This window comes from Gouania willdenowi, chromosome 1, assembly GCF_900634775.1.
Source record: "Gouania willdenowi chromosome 1, fGouWil2.1, whole genome shotgun sequence".
Taxonomy (NCBI): Eukaryota; Metazoa; Chordata; class Actinopteri; order Blenniiformes; family Gobiesocidae; genus Gouania; species Gouania willdenowi.
Genome location: NC_041044.1, coordinates 4,568,663 through 4,593,848, shown reverse-complemented (window position 1 = coordinate 4,593,848; position 25,186 = coordinate 4,568,663). Strand labels below are relative to the sequence as shown.

At 37.5% G+C, this 25,186-nt stretch overlaps 1 protein-coding gene across 1 annotated transcript; it reads right to left on the bottom strand.

The window, feature by feature from the left end:
* Window positions 1-8,567: 8,567 nt before the first annotated feature.
* Window positions 8,568-14,840, bottom strand: LOC114469077 (uncharacterized). Its single transcript, XM_028456335.1, has 3 exons — window positions 14,636-14,840; window positions 11,463-11,718; window positions 8,568-9,334 (listed from the first exon to the last, which is right to left on the bottom strand). The coding sequence occupies exons 1-3, from the start codon at window positions 14,662-14,664 to the stop codon at window positions 8,666-8,668; spliced, it is 954 nt and encodes a 317-aa protein (XP_028312136.1). The 5' UTR covers window positions 14,665-14,840; the 3' UTR covers window positions 8,568-8,665.
* Window positions 14,841-25,186: the final 10,346 nt, after the last annotated feature.

Genomic DNA, 25,186 nt, shown 5'->3' with positions numbered 1-25,186 from the left:
AAAATTGTATACATGTAAGTGATTTGTATAAAACAAAAAAATCTAAAAAATATTGTAAAATGGGTGTCAAAGGCATTTAGGCCACTGTACGATGCTATATGATGGATAAGTGATGGACACAACTTTTTTGCTACTAACCATGACACACTGTCAGACCTCTGTTTTTTTGCACTCTAATGGTCTTGAATAGATTTTATCGGTTCAAAACTAAGCGATGGAAATTTGGTAAAGATTTTTGGAAAAGTTTTGAAAAATAATTGTGAAAACATTGTGGCAACCCTGAAGTCAGTGTGTATTGTGTAACTTCTCATCAATTCCATTGTGACAGAATTCAACAAATCATGTGAAAGTCTGACCTCTAGTGGCCAATCTGATAATGAACGTAACATCAGTGACAACAACCATAGTGAACTCATCTATTGTCATATTTGGAGTATATGCACTCATTTTTGGTTTCGTCTAATATGTCTTTTTAACTAGTGGTGGGACTCAATTTAAAAAATCTAATTAAATAGAGACTTTGTGATGAAATAATCTTAATTAATTTAAATTAATAACCCACGAACTCCCTAAATACAGACAGCATATAAAGTGCCCCACCAGGGGTGCTAACACACTGGACCACTGCTACACTGCAATAAAGGCTTCATATCACTCTGTTCCCCGTGCAGCTTTGGGGCTCTCTGATCACTGTCTGATTCACCTCATCCTGACCTACAGGCATAAGTTTAAATCTGCTAAACCTGTAGTAAGGACTGTTAAGAGGTGGACAGAGGAGTCAAAGCAGGAGTTACAGGACTGCTTTGACTGCACTGATTGGAGTGTTTTTGAAGCTGCATCAGACAACCTAGATGAACTGACTGACACTGTGACATCTTACATCAGCTTCTGTGAGGACATGTGTGTGCAGACCAAGACTTTCTGCACATACAACAACAACAAACCCTGGTTCACACCTCAACTCAGGATGCTACGTCAGGCTAAGGAGGAAGCCTACTCGAGTGGGGACAGGGACCTGTTCAGGCAAGCCAAGTACACTCTATCTAGGGAGATCAAAGTAGCCAAGAGGTGCTACTCTGAGAAGCTAAAACAAAGCTTCTTAAACAAAGATCCTTCAGAAGTGTGGAAAGGCCTGCGTGATGTTACCAACTACAGGAAACCCTCCCCCCACCCTGCAGATAACAAAAGACTGGCTGAAGACCTGAATAGCTTTTACTGTAGGTTTTCTCACCCACCCCCCAGCTCATTAGCATCAGCCCATCACCTGGACTCTGCCCTTCCTGCTCCCCCCACTTCCCCCCCTACCTTACCCTCTGACCCCCCACCTACCCTGAAGATCAATGAAAGAGATGTGTGCCAGCTATTCAAGAGACAAAAGATCAAAAAGGCTCCAGGACCAGACGGAGTATCTCCCTCCTGCCTGAAAGCCTGTGCTGAGCAGCTGGCCCCCACCTTCACACGGATCTTCAATACATCACTGGAGCTGTGTGAAGTACCATCCTGCTTCAAAAGCTCCAGCATCATCCCAGTCCCAAAGAAACCTGCCATCACAGGACTTAATGACTATCGACCCATTGCCCTGACGTCCGTAGTCATGAAGTCCTTTGAGAGGCTGGTACTGAGCCACCTGAAGGACATCACAGGACCCCTGCTGGACCCCCTGCAGTTTGCCTATCGGGCAAACAGGTCAGTAGAGGATGCAGTCAACATGGGACTGAACTACATCCTGCATCACCTCGACTCCCCAGGGACCTACGCTAGGATCCTGTTTGTGGATTTCAGCTCTGCGTTCAACACCATCATCCCGGACATCCTTCACCAGAAACTCACCCAGCTCACAGTGCCGGCCTCCACCTGTCAGTGGATCACCAACTTCCTGACTGACAGGAAGCAGCAAGTAAGGCTGGGAAGCATCACATCTAGCGCCCAGTCACTCAGCACTGGCGCCGCTCAGGGGTGTGTTCTCTCCCCACTGCTATTCTCCCTCTACACCAATGACTGCACCTCAGGGGACCCCTCTGTGAAACTCCTGAAGTTTGCAGACGACACCACCATCATCGGTCTCATCAGGGATGGTGACGAGTCTGCCTTCAGACGGGAGGTGGAACAGCTGGATCTCTGGTGCAGTCAGAAACATCTGGAACTGAACCCACTCAAGACTGTGGAGATGACAGTGGACTTCAGGAGAAATCCCCCCCCCCACTCACCCCCCTTACCATTTTCAACAGCAAAGTGGCTACCGTGGACTCCTTCAGGTTCCTGGGATCCACAATCTCACAGGACCTGAAGTGGTCCTCCCACATAGACACAACCAGGAAAAAGGCACAGCAGAGGATGTACTTTCTGCGACAGCTGAGGAAGTTCAACCTGCCCCAGGAGCTGCTGATAATGTTCTACACCTCCATCATTCAATCTGTTCTGTGCACCTCCATCACTGTCTGGTTTGGATCTACAACCAAACTAGACAGACACAGACAACAAAGGATAATCAGGACTGCAGAAAAGATCATTGGTGTTGATCTGCCCTCCATCCAAGACTTATACCTGTCCAGGGTCAGGAAACGGGCAGGTAGCATCACTGCAGACCCCTCCCACCCTGCACACAATCTGTTTAAACTCCTCCCCTCCGGCAGACGCTACAGATCACTGTACGCCAAAACTTCCCGCCATAAAAACAGTTTCTTCCCTCAGGCTGTCACTGTGATCAACACTACACAGTCATAGAGTGTCAGACCTGTTTCTGTTACTGTGAAATAACCTGGAACTAAACATAACAACCCTGGATCAACCTGTCACTGTGAATGTTTATGGATATAATTTTTTCATTTAAATGTTCACCTATTTGCACTACTCATCAATGCACTGCACTACTCATCAATGCACTACTGCACTATTATCTTATTATTATTATTATTGTATTCTTATTTTATTTCATTATTATTATTATTATTATTATTATTATTATTATTATTATCTTGTTATTTTTATTTAGTTTGCACATATTAGTCTAACTACTCTTATATTTATGTTTATACTTCTTTTTTCATTTATTTTTCTCTATTTTATTTATTTTTCTTTATTCTAGTTGATTGTTATTATTTAATGTTATACTACCTGAGAGAGCACAGGTCACCAAAAGAAATTCCTCATGTGTATTCATTCACCCCTGGCCAATAAAGTTGATTCTGATTCTGATTCTGATTAATAGTCAGAAAATATTTGACATTAGAAGAAACAATTTACCAATGTAAATGAAATATGACTGAATCAATAAAAACAATACATTATTTTAAACAACAGCTTGTAGCCATCCCCCACCACCCTGTGACAGTATCAGTTTGGATACATTCTTTCTGGGAGTTTCTTTTGTAGTAGAGTTCGTGTGGCTTCAATTGTAAAAAAGACAAAACTTCTAGTGCAATATAATGTTTCACCTTCTCGGGGCGCTGCACTTATTCCAGGTTTAGAAGAGCGTAAGAGGTAAAGAACTTAAGCAGACGGAAAACAAGAAGTTCCATAATGTGGATGGGAAAATGAAATGTATATATATACATATATGTTATTTTAGTAGCCAGAATATCACCAAATTTTAATCACCTGTTCCTTGTCCCATTTATCAATTTTCCTGAAAATTTCATCCAAATCCGTTCATGACTTTTCAAGTTATCTTGCTGACTGACAGACAGATGGAAGTGCATGTGCAGCGCAGACTTCCGAATTTTGTTCTTAGCCATTTCGACATTTTGATAGAGGTCACCAGGGAAACACAACCAGTAGTCATAAAATATTTGTAAATCAGACTCTGAAAAAGTCAGTGCCTCACCTCACATCACTGATATTTATATTTCATCTGTATTTTTTTTTTTTCATGGAAAACTCCACAAAAGATATTTTGTCTCATTTTGACTTTATTTATACTGTATGCTATAATATTTCCATAACATGTTTAAGACTGTGTATCTGAAGCGTTCTCTCTCTCCCTCAGGTGATGAACAAGAATGGAAGTGCAGAGTTTCAGATCTCACTAACCACACCTTCACTGTGAGCCCAGAGTTCATTGGCTCCAGGTTCCTGCTGAAGATGAGAAAAATGGCTGAACAACATCTGCAGGTGTCAGTCTGTGCCTGCAGAGTTTGATGAGAGGCAGAGGAACAGCATCTTAGAGTCGGGAGCTACTGGGACTAGCCGTGTTCCTGTTACCTATTGTAACTTGCTGGTAATAGGCGTAGTTGGTGGTTTGTTTCCCTTTTTTGGGAGCAACAGGTGGAAGGAAAGACTGTGTTGGAAGACGATCGGGGGTGGTGGGAAGGACTAGTCTTTTCTTTTGTTGTCTTATTGGTCCAATCGGGGGGAGAACTACTTTGCCATCAGATTTGTTTTCCCCAGGTTTATTAGCTAAACTAGGGTGATAGTGGCTGCCGGTTCGAAAACGTAACAGGTTTTCTTGATTGCGGATTTCTACATATTCCTTATTTTTGTCCGCTATGTATTCGTCGATCCGATTGGATTTTAACTTTTGGCGATTGAGAAGTTTCTTTTCATTATTTAATTCCTCATTAAGTTTTTGTTTTTTCAAAGACTCTTGTTGTTTCACCTGCTTTTTCAGGAGTTCTTTGTGAGTCAGCAAATCCTGTCGACGCTTCTCATCTTCCTGTTTCTGTTTGGCAAGGTGGGCCTGAAGTTCTTTGACATCATTTTCTTGCTGTTTTCGCTGATGAGCAAGTTCTGTGACCCTGCATTGAGCCTTTGTTTCCAACTGCTGTGCCAAACCTTTCTGCAACGACTTGATCTTATTTGCTTTATTCTTTGATTCGTTTAAGTTGTTTAAATTCCTCTTCATGGTCCTGTTTCATGTTCTTATTTATTCTTTTAAGTTGATCTGACACCAAATCAACAGGTATCTGTCGTAGCTGCTTGAGTTTTTGTTTTCTAGCAGCAATTTCTGCATGTTGAGAATCTTTCTTATTGATTTGAAGGGATTCCTGTATTTCTCCCTCTAATGCTTCCTTTTTGGCCCGTTTTTTCTCCCTAGTAAGAAGTAAGTTTTGTTGGGCATTCCACTTTGTAAAATGCATCTTTGTATTTCATTTAATTCATGCTAATTTGTGCAACCCTTTTAAGTCACTTATTTTGTAGATTTATCTTATTATGAAAAGCCATCCTGGACACAGATGTAGAAAAAATGTGCGTTTGACCAGAGCTGCTGGAAGTAATTGTGAACAGGGGGTGCTGTGAATTTTTTTTATTCAATTTCTATTTTTTTGACCAAAAACCTATGAGCCTATAGGCATATTTAAAATACATTTTAAAAATAAATAAATGAATTGAGATTCACTACTGTATTGTCATATACACTTCAGTGCACACGGCCAGGGTCTATAATGCACAGACATCATCATCATTGGTGGGGACGGAGCGTCTGTCTGCATAAACTTCCTGGTGATAAGATGAAACAGCCTTGGATAGCTGGCTCTGGGAGCCGAAAGAAAATAAACAATGTGCTTTCGATTCAGGCTATAAGTCAATTTCAATAGCCTTCTGTCCTGGTTCTCTCTGTATTAATCCAATAAAGTGGCTTTAACTGCAAGCCGGGCACCCAACTTCTCCAGGTTGGTTTCAATTCCGCGTAAACGATCCAAAAGCAGCTCCTGCTTACTTTTGAGTTCATTCATCACATGAGTCTGAGTGTTGAGAGCCCTGCCCCATCCTTCAGAAACCACTGGCAGCCTTCCCAAAACAGTTGCCAACGTAATACAAACTTTGCGATCAGAAAGCTGCCAGCTCCAATCAGCAGCATACCTGCTACCATAATTCCTATCATGTATACGTCTTCCACGGAAAGTATTGACAGACACACAACTCACCACTTGTTCCAAGGGTCCAGTGCATATCCAGCCGCAAACCTCCCGCTTGGACATGCTGGCTCACTACTGCCTGATCTTTTTGTAGATTTTGTCAAATTTGATCAATTGCATTGAGAGATCAACTGATCAATTCCATAATTCCAGTTTTGGATGAGATGCAAAGAGAGGATCCTATTAGATTCACAAGACCAGACAAAACAAAAGCACCAGCAAGGACAGATACAGGTGGGAAGAGAGGGAGCAAAGAAAAATGCCACCGCCTTTGTCGAGTAGCGGAACAGAATTAAGTAGAGAATTAAGTCCAAAATACACGTAATAGCCTATGTGTGTCAAAATCATTTGCCAAAATATTCATAAGGAATTTATAAATTGTGCAAAATATTTTTAATTAGCTAAATGTTTTCAACTTATTATTATTGTTATTATTAATAATAATAATTTTCATTTAATTCTTTTTTTTTTTTTTTTTAGTTCTTTTTCCTTTATATTTTTTTTTCTTTTTCTTTCAGCTCACATATTTGACTATTATTAAGTTGTTATTGTCTCCTCCCCTCAGCCTCTAATAGCACAATACCATTATTATTATCACACACACACAATATTATAATATATAAGTTGTAAATATTGTCTATGGTTTTCTTTTTTAATCTTTTTTCTGTAATTGTAAAAAATTAAAAAAATTAATATAAATATTTTTTTTCCTTTAAATCTCCCTCTCGCCACTAGGGGGTGCTGCAACACACCCACTTCCAGCAGCCCTGGGTTTTTGTGTTCTGAAAGTTTATTGACCTTTATGATGAGAGAGGCTACATTAGCAGTGATTTGCGCTGTCCTTGGTGCTGAAACTAGGCAGATTTGACAGCTGTCACTCAGAATGAGAGACGGAAACACTCCGTAAAGGGTGATTGTCTGTGCTTCTTTAACGCTGATTCATCATTGTTTTGTTAAACATTTAGGTTTATTGCTTGTTTGTGTAATTATTGGTCTATTTAGTCAGCAAATTGTATTCTGTGACATTTTTATCTCTCTCTTACTGCCAGAACAACATCCTGCCTGTGTTCCGGGACCTGATGATTTACAAATGAAGCAATGGGTACATTGTAAAGCTGAACAACTTTAAAGCAAATGATGACTCTCTGCTGGCCCATTTGGAGACTCAATGAGAAGATCTTACACAAAACATTGTTACCTTGTGGAAATTGATAAATTGTGTTGTGACCAAAAACTCACTAGGAAGAGCGGAGCTAAGTCTTTCATCCCATAAGCAAACCTGATTAAGTACCAGATGTGATATTTATGCACGAGCAAGTTGTTCACCAGATCGATGGGCATCATCAGGCAGAAGAAGGCATCCAGCATGGCCAGGTTAAATATAAACGTGTCTGACGTGGAAGCATCTTTTTTCTTGGAAGCAATCTGCCGGATGACTTAAATGTTAGAGGGAGTCCCTAAAACCAGGTTAAGGACTTTAACGGCGTAAGAAAAAACCATAAGACACTCAACCAACTGGTACCAAGGCATGGTGCCGTGGCAGCTCATGTTAGCAGTGGAGTGGAAAATAAGTATTTTATCATGAACAAAGGTCAAACGTTTTCTGTAAGTCTTCACAAGGTTTTCACACACTGGTATTTTGGTCCATTCCTCCATGCAGATCTCCTCTAGAGCAGTGATGTTTTGGGGCTGTTGCTGGGCAACACAGACTTTCAACTCCCTCCAAAGATTTTCTATGGGGTTGAGATCTGGAGACTGGCTAGGCCACTCCAGGACCTTGAAATGCTTCTTTTGAAGCCACTCCTTTATTGCCCGGGCGATGTGTTTGGGATCATTGTCGTGCTCAAAGACCCAGCCACGTTTCATCTTTAATGCTATTGCTGATGGAAGGAGGTTTTCACTCAAAATCTCACGATACATGACCCCATTCATTCTTTCCTTTACACAAATCAGTCATCCTAGTCCCTTTGCAGAGAAACAGCTCCAAAGCATGATGTTACCACCCCCATGCTTTACAGTAGGTATGATGTTCTTTCTCCTCCAAAAAGTTCTATTTTAGTTTCATCTGACCATATGATATTCACCCAATCCTCTTTTGGATCATCCAAATGCACTCTAGCAAACTTGGACATGTACTGGCTTAAAGGTAGGGTAGGGGATTTGCTCCAGATACACTTTTTAAGTTTTTGGTTGAAATCTTCTTCATGTCCTAATAGAAATTAAGATGGTATGTGCTTTGAAAAAGGAACAAAAAAAATCTGTCAACTGTAGCAGCTGTAAACCTGTAATAACTTCGACCAATGGAAAAAAACGAACCATTTTTTTAACCAATCACGTCTCCCTGCTAATTATCAACACCTCGCGTGCACAAGCTCACACTCAAAGCGCGTCACCGGTGATGGACTTAAAATAGAGTTTTTAGTCACGTTTTATAACATATATAATGACAAAGTTTAGTGTTTACTTACTGCTGAATGAGACATGAAACAATGAAGTTCCTACACAATACAAACGATGAGCTTAGATGCGCAGTAGCAGCCCTGCTCGTGCACGTGAGTGAAGGACAAAACACAGAGGGAAGGGGGGAGGAGAATGAAGGCGGAGCCAACTGGAAAGCTACTTTCAAAATCATGCTAGCTTTCAAAAATCCCCTACCCTACCTTTAATAAATGTGTTTGTGTGGCATTTTGCATCAGCAAATTTAACCCAGACTTGTTTTTCTGTAAGACTTTATTGAATTAAAAATATTGAGAATGACGATGTACCATTTTCAGATATTAGTTTATAGTCCATATCGCCCAGCCCTACTATTAGGTTTGGGTTATCTTGGCGTGGATCTCCTGTAGAGTGCATGCACTCGCTTCAGGTCCATCCTGTGAGGTCACAAAGCCCGGGTAGGTGGCGTTAAAAACCACAGCTTTCATACTTTGATGGTCTACGTCAGACGCGGATGGAGGCAGAAACAGAGGGATTAGCTTAGCATGAGCATAGTCGATCTCAAAACCCTCAAAAATAAGGCCCACAGCCCAGGCTCCCAGCCCCTCCTCCAGGAGGCGGGACACCTTCTGGGCGGCCAACGCCAGCTTTTTATAATTGTCTTCTTCCAGCCTGAAAACATCCGAGGTCAAAGGTCGGCGAGGGACCAGCACAGTGAAGCCCGGGGAGTTTGGGAACGGCGTTAGAAAGGCCACGTGAGCCTCGTCCTCCCACACTCTCCACTGCTGCTCCTCCCCACGAACAATGCGCGAGAAGAGGCCGGGGTGGGCGGGATCCTCTCCCAGGAAACTCAGGTCAGGGGGCGCGTCCGGGATGGGGAGCTGAGCACGAATCCTGGTCTGGATCTCACTCAGCTGGGAGGGGCTCCATCTAGGGGCGCTCTTAGAGGTACAGTACCCCGGGTCATGGGCGTTGTATTCTTCTTCTGCAGCCAGGTGAGGGCGCCATTCTGTGTCCAGTCCATGTAAGGGCAGGATGTGAATCTGTCAGAGGTGGCAAAAGTACTAGTCTTCAGAACTCAAGTAAAAGTATAGATACTTGAATAAAAAATGACTGGTAAAAGTATTGAAGTTGCTTCCTTACTTGAATAAAAGTAAAAAAGTACATGCTACTAAATGTACTTACGTAAAAAAGTAAAACAAAAGTCCCTTCAATAATGAATAAGAGGGTTTTAAACCAGCCAATTCCATGTTTTATTTTTTCTTAACCCTCGGAGCAATTTTGTGACCAAAAGTGACATTTTGGGTGTTTTTATTTGTTTAACTCCCAATAAAGGCATAACCTGGCAAGATCCAGATTGATGTGTAGCCCCTCCCTCTAACTCAAGTTCTCCACATTGATCTGGGTCTGTCCCTCCTTTATGAACCAGGGAGGGACATGAATAGAATGCTTAAAGCTGATTGGGTGAAGCACCTGTCCACCATGATTTGTTTTAGCCAATCACACGGTAACAAATAGTGATGTCATCGACATGCACCACAGAGACGCTGCTACAACAACAACAAGGCTCCGCTGGTGAAAACATACGTCTTTACCGTCCAAAAATGCACAAAGCTCCTCTCACTGTTGCTCTTTCAAAAAAGAAACACTGGATTCTTCTAAAAGTGAGTTTATTGCAGCTTTTACACGTTCATCCTCCTGCCTCGACATCTTTCTATTTTGATTCAGAGCTATGCTAATTGCGGTAACACGGCGAGTTCTTCTCCCTGCAACTGTACATGTGCCAGTTTTGCTTCAGCGCTTCTGCCTTCGTCACACCCGGATATTCCGCCCTAAACCACAACACTGCCTCATGATTGGTTCGAACTGGTTTGATTCGGGTTCGAAAGGCAAAGGAGGGAGCAGTACAAGGATTGGATTCTAGTGTTTGTGAACAACAGGAGAATCCATCTTGCAGGTAAGGTTAATTAAGGCTCGTTGCATGAAATGTTGCTACTATTGTTTTTTTATTTTTTTTTTTATTTGCTTAATTCTAAAGTCCTGTGTATTGGAAGTGTATAGTAAAGAAGATATATTATGCATCACACTGACACTTAGTAACCTCGTGACCAAATTTGCCACATTGACTCCCATTGTGACCACATATTTTTCATATACTATAATCACGACATATCTTAATGCTTTTTTCAGTTAATACCTAATAACTTCAAAATAAAGGGAAAATATGTTTTAGATGTAATGACCTCCTACCAACCAGAGACCGTAGCATTAAGTTTTAGGGACATTTCAGTGAACGCCTGGATTTCTTATCTTGCAAAATATACAAAGTGTACAAGTGTAATTTTTTCTTTCAAACTGTCCAAGTGCCAAAAAATTATAATGCATTACATTCAATTCTGCTATCAATTAATGACGAAGTCCAGGCTGTAATATTTTCGTCAATAATATTTCACTTTGGCCCTCATTTTTGGAAATACTGCATATTTAGTGTTTTTCCTGCTGAAAAAAAAGAGGTTCTCGTGATAAAAAGTCCATAAAAACATAAAGATACCAGAAAAAAACTACTGAAGTACAGTAAGTAAGTGTTACCTCTGGAATCTGTGGAGGAGCCCAGAGAGATACACAAACCATACCAGAGTATTTAACAACTCTATAAGACCTGCATTAATTTAAATCTACACTACTCAATCTAATACCTACAACACACACGGGAAACTAGTGACCTAGGGGCCACAAACGGCCCTCAGGCTGCGCAAAGTAGACGCACAAAATGACTCCAGAAATATACAAAATGACTTTATAAAAACCAAAACAAAAAATACACAAAAGGACAACAAAATCATCTATCGTTGTTTTAATTTTTTATTTTTTCAGTGGCCTTAATCCTCTTAGATAAATACAAGATTATTATGTTTTAATTAAGAAAAAAAGAGAATATTATATAAAAAAAAATTTAAATCTATTTTTAAACTATCTGAAATATCAGGCAACCCCACATGGGGCCCCGACCCCAAGGTTGGAAAACCCTGAATAGATTAATTTCTATAGTTTGAATCACTCCTGGTCACTTTATATGTTAATTCTCATTCTCACATACCCCCATTTGAGAAACACTGAGCTGGAAGATATTGATTATGATATGATATGATATGATGTGTGCAGTAGTCCCACCTGTACAGGTCGGTCTGTGTGGGGTCTACAGACCAGCGCACACCTGTGCACGTGCAGCCTGTCACACAGCAGCTGTGCCACACGTCTGGCTCCCAGCAGCCACTTCACAAACTGGGGCCCCTCCAGGTGGAAGAGACTCCCTCTGAGGTCCCCGCCTTCAAGGATGACGGAGCCCGGGGTCCACGGCCTCGGGTGCAGGTAGGCCACTAGCCCCTCCCACTCCCAGATCACATGACGGTGGAGGGAGGACGACATGCTGGGGATGAAACCACAATTACAGTTACATCTAGGTTTCCACTAGAAGAACTTTGTAAGACATTAAAATCCTGGCACTGGAAAATTATTATTTTTTTTTATTTTATTTTAGCTTAAAAAAAAAGCTCCCAAATGCTGTCTAGAAGCCTAGAGTTACTTTAATGTTTTTAAAGTAAAAACTTTTGTAAAACAATATTTGTTAATAGAAAAACATTTTTAATTCACACACAGAGAAATTTGAAAACAAAACTGTTTTTCCACATTTTTTTTAACAAGTTAAAAATATTTCAAAATAAATTTGAATTTTAAATTTTAAATAAAATGTGTTTAATCTAACCTGAACTTGCTATTAAAATTTCCCTTTTAAAAAAATAATAAATTGTCTTTTGTAGTGACTTCTGAATTATTTTGGTTTTAGTTTTTTTATTTTCTGTTTAATTCTTGAATGTCAAGAATGTATGTTTTGATCCGTCTTTGTATTATTTGTGCCATTTGTTAATAAAATTACATTTAAAAAACTACCGGAAGTTTCACTGACCTTTTTTGTTTTATTATTATGTTTTATTGACAAATACGTAGAAGAATAAACAAATATGTCAAGGGAACAGCAACTTAAAGCAACTTATTTGTTGAATTCACTCAAGATTAAACAGTAATAAGGTAAAAAAAAAAATCACAGAAAACAAAATAAAACAATAAAACAAAACAGGGAATATTGTTCGTGCAAAAAGGAAACAATTGTGAGCAAATATCAAGCAAGATGTCATTAGTTTAGAATAAAAAGAAGAGATAAAAATGTGATAAACATTTTTTGCCACTTTTGTGTATCATAGACATATTGTAACTCAAAACCTAGAGTATTTAAAGGCACACCGTGGACTTTTTGACCTGAAGAGTTGATCCTTATGAGTTATTTTAAATGATTCCTCAGGCCAATAAACAGCGCTTCACAATATCAATGCTCCGAGTGGGGCTTCCCTCTTGAAATACCGCCCATACAAGTTCGGAGAGACGGACCGTCTTTGGCCAGGTCATGTGACCTGAAGAATGTATCACTTTATGGCAGTCATGTGACCACAGGCTCTGATATACTCATTGAGCTCAGGCTTTTGCTTCTATTTTTCCACCTGTTTGATTCCTGGTCATGGCTGAGGCAAGAAAAAAAGTTTAAAACTGCTTCTGAGGAGGCTAAAAAAACACAGCAGAAACCCAGCCCCCTCCGCCAACCCGCCTTCCGCCCTTCTGGGTTGCCCGACTCCCGTCTACCCCGACCCCAGCCGCTGCGCCGACCCCCAGCGAAGGGAGCGAGGGGGGCGCACCGGCGCGGCGAGGAGGACAGAGTGCCGGGCCTCCGGCGGCAGAGCGAGGAGGGCGGCAGTTGCTCCTCCAGCCGTGGCACGAGCCCAGCCCCGCTTCGCACCCCAGCCCTTAGAGCCAATCCTTATCCCGAAGTTACAGGTCAACTACTGTCTGCATACACTATCAAAAGACTGACTGTTGGTTTTTGCAACAGTGCTGCGGCGCTTGTGGCCACTAGGGGGCGCTTGACATGAAAGTTACTGGTCTAGCGCCCCTAGTGGCCAAAAGTTACACAGTGCGCCTTTAACTAAGAATGTCCCGATCCGATCACGTAATCGGAAATCGGGCCCAATCACGTGGTTTCAGACTCGATCGGAATCGGACGTTATCTCCCGATCAAGACTCGGATATATATGTATATTTATTATCATTATAGGGGTGGGCGGTATACTGGTTCATACCCAATACCGGTATATATTTTCGTTATAATATAAATTTTTAATATACCGCCGTTCCGGTATAGGGATTACACGACGCTGCGTAATCGCGCAAAGGTAAACAGTAGCGCTCTGGTTACCATGGTTACGGTGTAAATGGATAAGAAAGCTCTGAAGCTGCAGAACTAGTAGAACATGATGACACACGAACTTGTGTCAAAAAGAGGAGGAGCCATGTCTGTTGTTTGGTCAGCAGAACAAGTTGGATGGAGAGCGGAAGTGGAGAGTTAGACCCAAGTTCTCAGACGTTTGTGAATAAAGGAGTTCAACATCAGGTAAATCCCTACATTTGTTCTGTTTGGAAGAAACCAAACGTATCGTTAGCCTCTCTGCTAACTAGCCTGATGCTAGTATGTGTGTGCACTGCACACAGATGTTTGAGAGGGTGTTTGTGTGATTTGCGTGTGAGCGTGTATGTTTGTGTGTGAGAATAGACCATCCTAAGTCAATATACGGCAGTATTTCCTTTTGGGTATTTTAAGATGAGGCACAATTCATTTTATATTAGACATTTTTATTTAATATTATTTAATCTTGCACTTAAGTCTAAAGTGACATTTTTTCTTTTAATTTATTGCTTGATTGACTAAGCTACGTCCACAGAAGTGCTCTGTTTAGGGTTGAATGTTAAAATTAAGTGAAATAAATAAATAAGGGACATCCTGGATCTGTTTTTTTTTTTTTTTTGCTCTTATTTATCTTTTTAATGTATTATAAAAGTATCGGATGAGGACTCGGTATCGGCCAATTCTGAAAATCAAAGGACTTGGGGCAAAAAAACCTAATTGGGACATCCCTACCTTTAACTAAAGACTTTGATAAAACAACATTTGTGAATGAAAAACATGTTTCATTCACAAATGTAGATATTTAAAAACCATGTATTTCCAATTTTTTTTTTTTTTTTTTTTTTTTTTTTAAACGAACCTGCTGCTATTAAAACTTTCCAATTAGTTTTTTTTCCACTTCTTAGTGACCTCTGAATTATTTTTGTTTTAGTTTTTTTGTCAATTTATTTCTTGATTGTCAATCATGTGTGTTTTCAGTCTTTGTATAAATGTGGTGCCATTTGTAAATAAAATTCCATTAAAAAAAAAAAAACATACCGGAAGTTGCGCTTACCTTCTGACACAAGCTCGACTAAACAGCATAAAGGAGCAGAGAAGAAGAAGAAGAAGAAGAAGAAGAACGACGGAAAGACACCGACATGTCTGACTGAGTTCTTCGCTTCCACAGGTTTCTGGTTTTGGTTTTTAAACTCTTAATATTTGGAAACAGGAGAGCAGCTGCTAACAGCTCCACTCAGCTGACCGCCGGATCATTTCAACGCATGCGCAAAATGCGTCTACATCCGGTCATCGGGTTTACTGTCACCATGGCGACATTGGTTTAAAAATAAGGATATAAGTAAAGTATATTTGTACAAGCTTTTTTCTAATTATTATTATTATTATTATTAGTATTATTATTAATAGAGATATTAAAAAGACGAAACCATGTTTGTCACTTTTTAGTTAAAATAATATTTTTAAAATAATTAATTTGTGCATTCTAAGTCTAATGAATAAATACAATACAACTTCATCAAGTGCTATGAAAATAACAAAGCTGTTCAAATAATACATAAATATCTATTCAATGGGACGCAGGGTGGGTATAGTTACACTAAAATCACTACATGAAGCATTTGTACCACCAGGGGGAGCTGTTACCCTACAACAAAGCACTCGTCTTACGGTGGTTTTTCCTTTTTATTTTATTTTATTTATTTATTTTTAAATTAACAATTAAACACATCTCAGAAACAGTTACATATGTACCATTTAGGGTGAGCAATATGAGAAAAAAATGTATATCACGATTTTTTTCTTTGTAAAATCACGATTTTATTACATTTCTTTTCATTCAGATCATTTAGACTATTTTCAAGTTATTTACTAGTAAAACAAACCAATTCACATACTTAAAATCATCTCCTTAAATGGAAAAAAAGGATAGAAGGTTGTTTAAGTCAGGGTACTTTTCAAACATTTAAAAAGCAATTTATCAAACTGTTTAACAAAAGTGGTGTAGCATTAGCATTAGCATCACTTGCTACACAACAAGGCAGCAGATCAGTCTAGTGATTTCTATTTGTTATTGAGGTAACATTCATATTAATAAAATCCTACTTTAAGCAGTGTTTTAACGCCTCATTTCACACAGTTTAGACGTTAATATCCTTTACAAGATAAAACGTTACTGCTTTGGTTACATTAGGCCTGGGTGATATGGACCAATATTTTCCCTCAAAATGGTAATAGGTGATATACTGTAAACTTGATTTTTTTGGTTTCTTTCCCAATATACTTTTACATGAAAAACAATTATGGGTCATGGAGAAAAATGCCACAAAGACTCTTTTATTAATCACTAGCAGCACAATATCAACATTTTGTGCCTCTTTTGACTTTTATCTTCATTAAGGCTGAAACGTGTGATTACATTCTGTGTCGCTAAACCACATTCAGGACGCTGTCCCTTTAAGAAAGTCTCAGCTTGAAGGGGTCACGTGAGGGGTGTGTAAACAGCTCTGTGAGCTGCTGTTGAGCAGAGCAGTGACTTTTAGTTACACAAGAGAAATGCATACGTAATGTTTCCTGAAACGTCAGAATGAATTTATAACCATGATTACAGCAAAGAGCAACAGTAGTGCTGCACACCAGGAGGCGGAGCTTTTATACTCCTTCAGATCTGATCTACTTCACCACTGGTTAGGTATTACTTAAATTATGAATAATTAAAATCCATAAATCAGACCAAAAACAACACTGTTGTTACAGAAGAGGCAGGAATTCAATTCAACTTTATTTGTATAGCGCAATTTACAACAAAGTCATCTCAATGCACTTATCAAAATATAAAATTCATATTAAGAAAGAAAAAACCCAACAAGATCCACATGAACAAGCGTTTAGCGACAGTGGAAAAAAACAACTCTCTTTTAACAGGAAGAAATCTCTGTTAGAACCAGGTTCAGAGGTGGCAGCCATCTGCGTCGACTGGTTGTGGTTAGTGGACAGAAGGACCAACAGAACAGGATAGAGAGATAGAACATCAGAGTGTCTCAGACTAGTTGAGCAGTGAACCACAGATCAGGAACTGACATCATCAGCTTCACGACACCTGGAACAGAGCAGAGAGAGAAGGACGAGGAGAAGACACTGACTGCAGAACAACATGAATGAAAGGAGTTCAGGCAGGAAGCTGTGTGATATTATTCATCATATCCATAGGATGGGACAGATTCAGATTAGCTTTATTGTCATTGCAACAAGTACAATGAAAGATAAGGTGTAGGCCATTCAGTAAAAAAAGACAACAAAATATATAAGAAATATGAAATATACAATTGTTATAACAAAAACAAAATATGACAAGATGAAATAAAATCAAATATGCACAGTTTCAAACACAAGATTGAAAAAAAGGTAAGTACAGTATATGAGTTGCTGAGAGGCTGTATATACATTACAGTACAGGATGGATATACTGTAACACAGAGGTAGAATCCGTTGTATCAGTATATTGCACGTATTACAGACACATGTTATTTAGGGTTCTTACAGCAGTTGGAAAAAAGCTGTTTTCAGTCTATTAGTCGTGGTTTTGATGGCCCTGTACAGTCTGCCTGAGGAATAATGTGTTTTGTTCGGCATAGGTCATCTAATAAGTACATTTCAATAGTTTTAGGACACATTTGTAAAAACACTTCTCACCGTAAATCACTTTGAATGCCTTGTGGCCTAAATATGCTCCATAATGTGTCCTTGCTTTATAATAACCATAGCTTTAATCACACAAACATTATTGGCTTTATTGTAATTTCTCTGAATGTTTAATTGACAAACGCAGAGTTCAGAGATGCCTTGAACAAAAGTGCTGAAATGGAGATGAAGGGAAACCCATTTTTTCTCCTTATTTTTTTTAAATATAAACTATTATTAACTGGCCCACCCAGTTTTTTGGACGCCCACTCACAATCAAAATCCTGGCACCACTACTGTTTAGCTCACTTTTATTTGTCGAAACCTGCTCTGTTTCATTTGTTGCCAGAGGCATTGAGTGTGTGTGTGTGTGGGGGGGGTGTTTAACTACAACCTATTTCTACACAAACCTGATCGTCCACATACTTTAACTTTTACACAATGTAACGTACGCTCTGTGTGTGACTGTGTGTAGGATCTAGAAATGTGGGCGGGACACTGGAAAGGGTGTGATTTCATTTAACTTTTTTTTTTTAGTTTGTTTTTTTTTTACACTCAATTACACATTTATGATTTAGATATACTATTAACATCAGAATCAGAATCAACTTTATTGACCAAGAGTGTATGAATACACACGAGGAATTTGTCTTGGTGACCTGTGCTCTCTCAGGTAGTGTAACATTAAATAATAACAATCAACTAGAATAAATAAAAATAAATAAAAAAAGAAGTATAAATATAAGAGTAGTTAGACTAATATGTGCAAACTAAATAAAAATAATAATAATAATAATAATAATAATAACTAAATAAAATAAAAATACAATAATAATAATAAGATAATAGTGCAGTAGTGCATTGATGAGTAGTGCAGGTGAACATTTAAATGAAAATATTATGTACATGAACATTCACAGTGACAGATTGATCCAGGGTTGTTATGTTTAGTTCCAGGTTATTTCACAGTAACAGAAACAGGTCTGACACTCTATGACTGTTTAGTGTTGATCACAGTGACAGCCTGGGGGAAGAAACTGTTTTTATGGAGGGTAGTTCTGGCGTACAGTGATCTGTAGTGTCTGCCGGAGGGGAGGATATTTAGATATCATATTTAAATATAAATATTATAATTAGGTATAATAAATATATAAATATATATTAGGTATAATATTTAACATTAAACCTATTGTTGATATTCTTTGACATGCATTTATGTCATAAATGTGAAGAAAGTGAGCTAAATATCAAATATGCAATGCAAACATAAAGGAGAGATCTAAGCACTCCCATTGGTCAACACATGGTGCCATTTAAGCAACAACTGTAATCATGTTGTTAAAGGCAGAGCCAGTGTTTTTCATGGTAATTACTGTTACTGATCTAACTATCGTGTAAATGCTTTAAATGGTGAGACTGGACACTATATTACTATGAACACTAACTAGTTTTCATACTAAAACTCAGAAGCTCCATCCCTGTTTGTAGTCGTCACAAATCTTAAAAGAACAATCAAATGTCCTTTCATTCTAATCAGATGATAAACTCTGTCAGTGGTTCCCAAACTGTGGTACGTGTATCCCTAGGTACTTCTCACCTCTCAGGGGGTACACAGAAACATTGTCAGTTTATTTTTTACATTATCAATTTTTTTTTTTTTTTTTACATGCGCAGACTTTTTTCTCATCCATCAATAACACTTTGTGGCACAACTCTTTAAAATTCACCAAAAAGTGAAGTTTAAATTCTAAAATGAGAAAAACTTCAGAATAAAAAGGCCTAAATTCAAGGTTATTGTTGGACGAGACACAAGAAGTAGTTTAGATGAGCCTGTAAACACAAATAAATAATGTATAATGTGAACTAAGGGGTGCATGTGATAAGAAGTAAAGGCTACGTGGGGCAATAAAGTTTGGGAAACACTGAGTCAAAAGAAACATTTAATAGATATAAATCAATAATAAGTATTATTGAGTTCATACAATACACCAGAGGTGGGCAACTTATATCACAGCAGGGTCCTTAAAAATGTGTTAGTTTGATCGAAGGACAACATTATCTACATCTGAGCATTATTACAGAAAATCATTTTTAAAGAGTTTTTAGAGTAACTTTGTATTTTAATGTATGTCTTTTTGAGTCATGTTGTGTATTTGTATTGTCATTTTTGAGTCCATTTTGTTGTTGTTTTGTTTGTTTGTAGTACTGTGGGTTTGCAGAGTAATTCTTTGTATTTTTCCTGTCTTTTTTTATGTACATTTGTTGTAATTTTCTGTAATTTAGTATGATTTTTGAGTCATTCTCTGTATTTTTGTTGTTGTTTTTTGTGTACGACTGTTGTTTTGTTCATTTTTGTAAATTTATTTGTATAGCGCATTTCATACACAATACAACACAATGTGTCTTACATGATCAAAAAATGCAACAGAAAACATTCAACAGCTTAAAATCAATAACAATCATCAGTAAAATCAATGAAAATCATCAACAAACACATTACAGTAGTAGTTTTGTGTGTTTCTTGATTATTTTCTGTGTTTTTCTATAATGTTGTACTTTTTGGTATATTTTAGTGTAATATTGTTAATGTTTTGTGTATTTTCCGCACAAAATTAGACCGAGGGCTGCATGTGGACCCCGGGCCACGAGTTGCCCACGTCTGCAATACACAATATTAAGTTCACAAGATCGATATGATACAATGTTTTAAACAGGAATCTTTCACAACAATGCGAGTCTGGCGACTAGATTACATTGAAAAGCAATGTAAAAACGTTGCGTCGGGAGATCCAATCAGAGATGAGTTTCTCCCTACGTCACTGGAGAAACATGGAGGAAAGAGTCATCATGGCGTCTAAACCTGCATCCTCTACGACATCTGTGCTCCTATTTACCAAAACAACCAACAAAATGATTTCAAAAACACACAAAACACTCTAAAAATACACACACTTAATCCATAAATACATCAAACCACCTAAAAATACACAAAAGTACAGCAAATAACAACAAAAATGAACATAATCATTCCAAAAACACACAAAAAGATTTTAAAGACACCCAAAATGATCAATTAATACATAAAACTACCAATAAATACACAAAAGTACAGTAAATAACAGCAAAAACATCCAAAATGAATCCATAAATACTGTCACTTATCAGACCAAACAGACTCATGAGTCATGACTTATTTTGAAGGAAACATTGCTACACCTTAACCTTAAAGTCATTTTATTTGTTGCCACACACAAGTTTACAACACCAAGACAGAGACAATTACAGAAAAAATGCCATAGACCATAAACAATATTTACAAATCGTATGCATTATAATACAGTAAATGTGTGTGATATTATAACAATTATAATAATGGTATTGTGTTATTAGAGGGTGAGGGGAGGAGACAATAACAAGTTAATAATAGGAGGAAAAATATATAAATATTTATATATATACTGTATATATACATTTCATATACATATAGAAAATAAAAAAAGCAAAAAATCTCTGTGTGTGTGTGTGTGTGTGTGTTTTGCTAGTTAACTCGTCACTTTACCGCCGGAGCCACTGATCAACTTGTAAACCACTTACTACGTAACACCCATTCTCCGAGTCTCGTTCTGATGACGTCAGTAAGTCCATCTCTCGCGTTAACAGCGGTGAAAACATCTTCCGCACACAAAAATAGACCTCCACAAACAACTGTACTTGTTATTATTAACTTTGGAGCCTTTTCTACACAAAGAGTTAAATAAAATATCATTATTATTATTATTATTATTATTATTATTATTATTATTATTATTATTATTATTATTATTATTATTATTATTATTATTATTATTAATAATAATAATAAGAAGAAGAAGAAGAAGAAGAAGAAGAGTAAAGTTAAAAAAATAAAAATAATTCTAAGGAAGGGGATGAATGATAGTTTTAACTAGAGCGTGGCACCCAGGCAACCTGAGGGGGCCAGGCCAGAACCCAGCAGACATTGGGGGGAGGCCTGAGGGGGTCCCTGCCCACCAGCCTCTTCTATACCTCCTTTATTTCTAGCTTAAGTTGTATTTTAAATGTTTTGAGGTCGTGTCATTTGACAGTGTTTCATACGCTTCGTAAGACAATTTAAGAAATTAACTATAGTCGCTGAAGTCGCGTTCGGTGTGAACGCATCTTTACAAACTGGGTTTGACCAGCAGATGAGAACCTCATCTTCTCATTTCTGTTTGTCTGCTCAGAGACGTTTCTGTTTTTATCAACAATTCTCTAACATTTCTGCCTGAGTCCAGGTGTTACTGGTGTGAACGTTTATGTTCTCATGTATTTCCTCTCAGCTCAGCTTTTTTTTCCTTCTCTTATCTGTGTGAGCATGAGAGGGCAAGGCCTCCTATCAGAGAGAAGCAGTGTGTGTGTGTATGTGTGTGTGTGTGTGTGTGTGCAAACCTCAACCTGTCTGCTATCCATACGGCCTCACACACACACTTGTTCACATGGATTGTCTTAAATCTCATTTTTTTTCATGGCCGTCTTACATGATAAGACCAGACGTGAGCAACAGGCGGCTGGGGGGCCACATGTGGCCCTTGGTGTATGTTTGTGCAAGTAAATGAAGAAAATGAAAAACAATGAAAAGATATAAATGATAGAAACAGAAACAGAAAGACAAAAAAAATACACAAAATTAATCACAAAAAAACACTAACAATTAAAGATGCAAAAAGAAAAAAAACAGAAATGTACAAAATGACAACAAAAATACTCAAAAATGACTCAAAAATATACAAAATTACAACCTAAATATACACAATTTATAAAATGAGGACAGAAATTTACAAGATGACAACAAAAATACTCAAAATGACTCAAAAATATACAAAATTACCACATAAATACACAAAATGTTTAAAATGACAACAGAGAAATTTACAAAATTAACTAAAAGTTGCAAAAGATGACTAAAAATGCATAAAAGTAACAGACAAATTTACAAAATGAAAACTGAAAAACACACACCTACCCCAAAAACACACAAAAATGGCTGCAAAATTGAACAGAAAAGTAAATGAAATTGTAAATGTGACCATAAACATTTATGTTCCACCCCTGACAGCTGTGTGCGATTGTATCGACTGCTTTAACGTTACAAGGACTTTCTCATCAAACACAAGCACAGCTGCTGTGTCTCACTTCCTGTGAAGCATAGAACTCACTGTTATCTCTGTTTGGCACAGAAAACATAAACTTCTACTTTTTTTAACTGAATCACTCGGTTGAGCAAACACGGGGACCACATGTGGCCCTCCATCATGTTGTGTGCTGCTCCCAAATTGATTCCTCCAAAAAATTGTAATTCAAGAAGTTAATTTGACATATTACAGTAGAAAAGAGAATTAAAAAATGACTTTAAAAACACAAAATTAATACATAAATTTAAATAAAACACACAAAAGTACAGCAAATGACAACAGAAACCAACAAATGATTTAAAAAAAACACAAAAAGATTCTAAAAACACCAAAACTTAATCCATAAATACAATATACCACCAAAAAATACACAAAAGTACAGCAAATAACAACAAAAACCAACAAAAGGATTTCAAAAACACACATAAGACTCTAAAACACCCAAATGTATCCATTAATAATACATAAACCCACTTAAAAATACACAAAATTACAGCAAATAACAACAAAAACCAACAAAATTATTTCAAAAACACACAAAAACTTAAAGGTGCAGTCTGCAATTCTTATAAAAGTGACTTTTTGTCATATTTGCTAAAGCTGTCACTATGTAAGAACAGCCTCCGTGTGAGCTGCTGTAAGTGACACTGTGTTGTTGCTGCTGTTGCTAGGATCTGGTGTGTGCACATTGAGAGAGAGAAGCGCTGCAGTAATATGCTTTTAACAGAGCATGTTATATTACTGTGATGTTTCTGTCAGACTAACGTTAGCTTGTCAGCTCCTCTGAGGGAGGGACTTGGAGATTTTGGAGGCAGGGCAAGAGAGCAGCGGGGAGGGAGGGGGAGAGAGGCATCTGAGAGTTGTGGACTGCACCTTTAATTCATAAATACATAAAAAAAAAAAATACACATAAGTACGGCAAAATGAATACATAAATACATAAAACCACAAAAAATGTACAAAAGTGCAACAAATAACAACAAAAAGATTTAAAAAACACATAGAAAGAGTCTAAAAACACACTAACGTGTTAACGCTCAGATTAGTATTTATTCTAAATGCAGACGTGAATGTTGATAACGTGGCCTATTGAATGCAACGCTGTACTGGCCGCATTCTAATAATTTAGCAATTTTTCAAGAAAAATCCATAAAAAACCTGCTCTGTGACATAGGCCACACCCTATTGTCTGACGAGGGTGCCCTTCAAACGTCTCGGCCAATCAGAACGGGCAGGTAGGAGGGAGGGCTGCTGTGCTCCTGTTAAAGGAGATTTTCTTCTTCACATGAAGTCTCCTCCTCACCGCTCCACGTCTGCATATTAGTCCATTTACAGCTTTTTATGAATATTTTTTTACTAGATCTAGACTGATACACTGCTAAAAACACAACTCAGGTGAAATATGTTTAGGATGAAAAGTCCAATAATCAAAGTACGTGTGTGTGTTTTAACTCATTTTTATTGTATTTGTATAATTTTGTTGGCACTAAATTACACTTTTAAATCTCATTGTACTTGTTGCAATGACAATAAAGATTAATTCTGTTCTATTTTGTTGTAGTTGTAGATTTTCTCTCATTTTGTGTTATTTTAGATGTTGCTTTAAGTAGTTATTTTTCTCATATTTTGTGGGCGTGTTTCGTCTTTTTTTTTTTTCTCGTCATTTTGGATATTTTTATTGTAATTATATACATTTTTCTGTCATTTGGTGTTTTTGTTGTCATTGTGTTTATTCTCTGCGCTTGTATGTTTTTAGATTTATTTTGATATTTTGTCAAATTTTCTGTCCTTTCGTGTGTTTTTGTTTTCAGTTTTTACATTATCTGCGATTGTACATTCTGTCTTATTTGTTGAGAACTTGTTTTGTGTTTTTGATTCTGTCAAAAAAAATTTCTTGTCATTTTGTGAGTTTTGGAGTCATTTTGCATATTTTTTGTTATGTAAAACTTTTTTGTCATTTTGTCTCATTTTACGTGTGCTTGTTTTGTGTTTTTAGATTCAGTTAGATTTTTTTGAGTTTTAAAGTCATTTTTCCTATTTTTATTTTCAGATTCATTTTACAACTTTCTTCTGTCATTTTCTATATTTCATGTAATCACATATATATATTTCTGTTGTCTTCTGCAGTACTTTTTGTTTTTTATGATTTTCTATCATGTGTATCTGTTGCGATAATGTCTGCTTTACTGAGCAGAAGAACATTTAAGTCCAGTTCTTGCTTTTGTAAAACTTCCTTCAGTATTACTACTCACATGAAACATTTGATGATCTCCATCCCCGTCTTCAGCTTAATAATACAAAAGAAAAAAAAACGTTTTTGGTTAAAGGTTTTTCAAATTCTCTTGTTTTATTTCTGACAACATTTTGCTTATAAAACTATTTTCAAACAACTATAAATCATAATGATGGAATGAACGAGTGATAAACATTTTAAAGAATCTCATTTTGTAAATAAATGGAATGAAACAATATTTAGTTCAGTGGTTCTTAAACTTTATTTGGATCTTGACCCTATTTTGATATTAAGAATTCCCAGCGAACCAAGACATTTTTCTTTCTAGAATTAGTTTTTGATCATGTTTGAGCTCAGATATATATATATATATATATATATATAGTTTCCCCCCCCCTTTCCCCCACACATTTGACTATTATTAACTTGTTATTGTCCCCCCCCCACCCTCTAATAGCACAATACCATTATTATAATTATTATAATATTACACACCAGACATCAC

Excerpts from the sequence above, each read along its gene's own strand:
- LOC114469077 (XM_028456335.1), bottom strand. The coding sequence starts at position 14,664 with ATGCTGTTTAGTCGAGCTTGTGTCAGAAG. Across the intron at positions 11,719-14,635 it reads AGTCGAGCTTGTGTCAGAAG|CATGTCGTCCTCCCTCCACC; the intron begins GTAAGCGCAACT and ends TTTCATCCCCAG. Across the intron at positions 9,335-11,462 it reads ACACAGACCGACCTGTACAG|ATTCACATCCTGCCCTTACA; the intron begins GTGGGACTACTG and ends CACCTCTGACAG.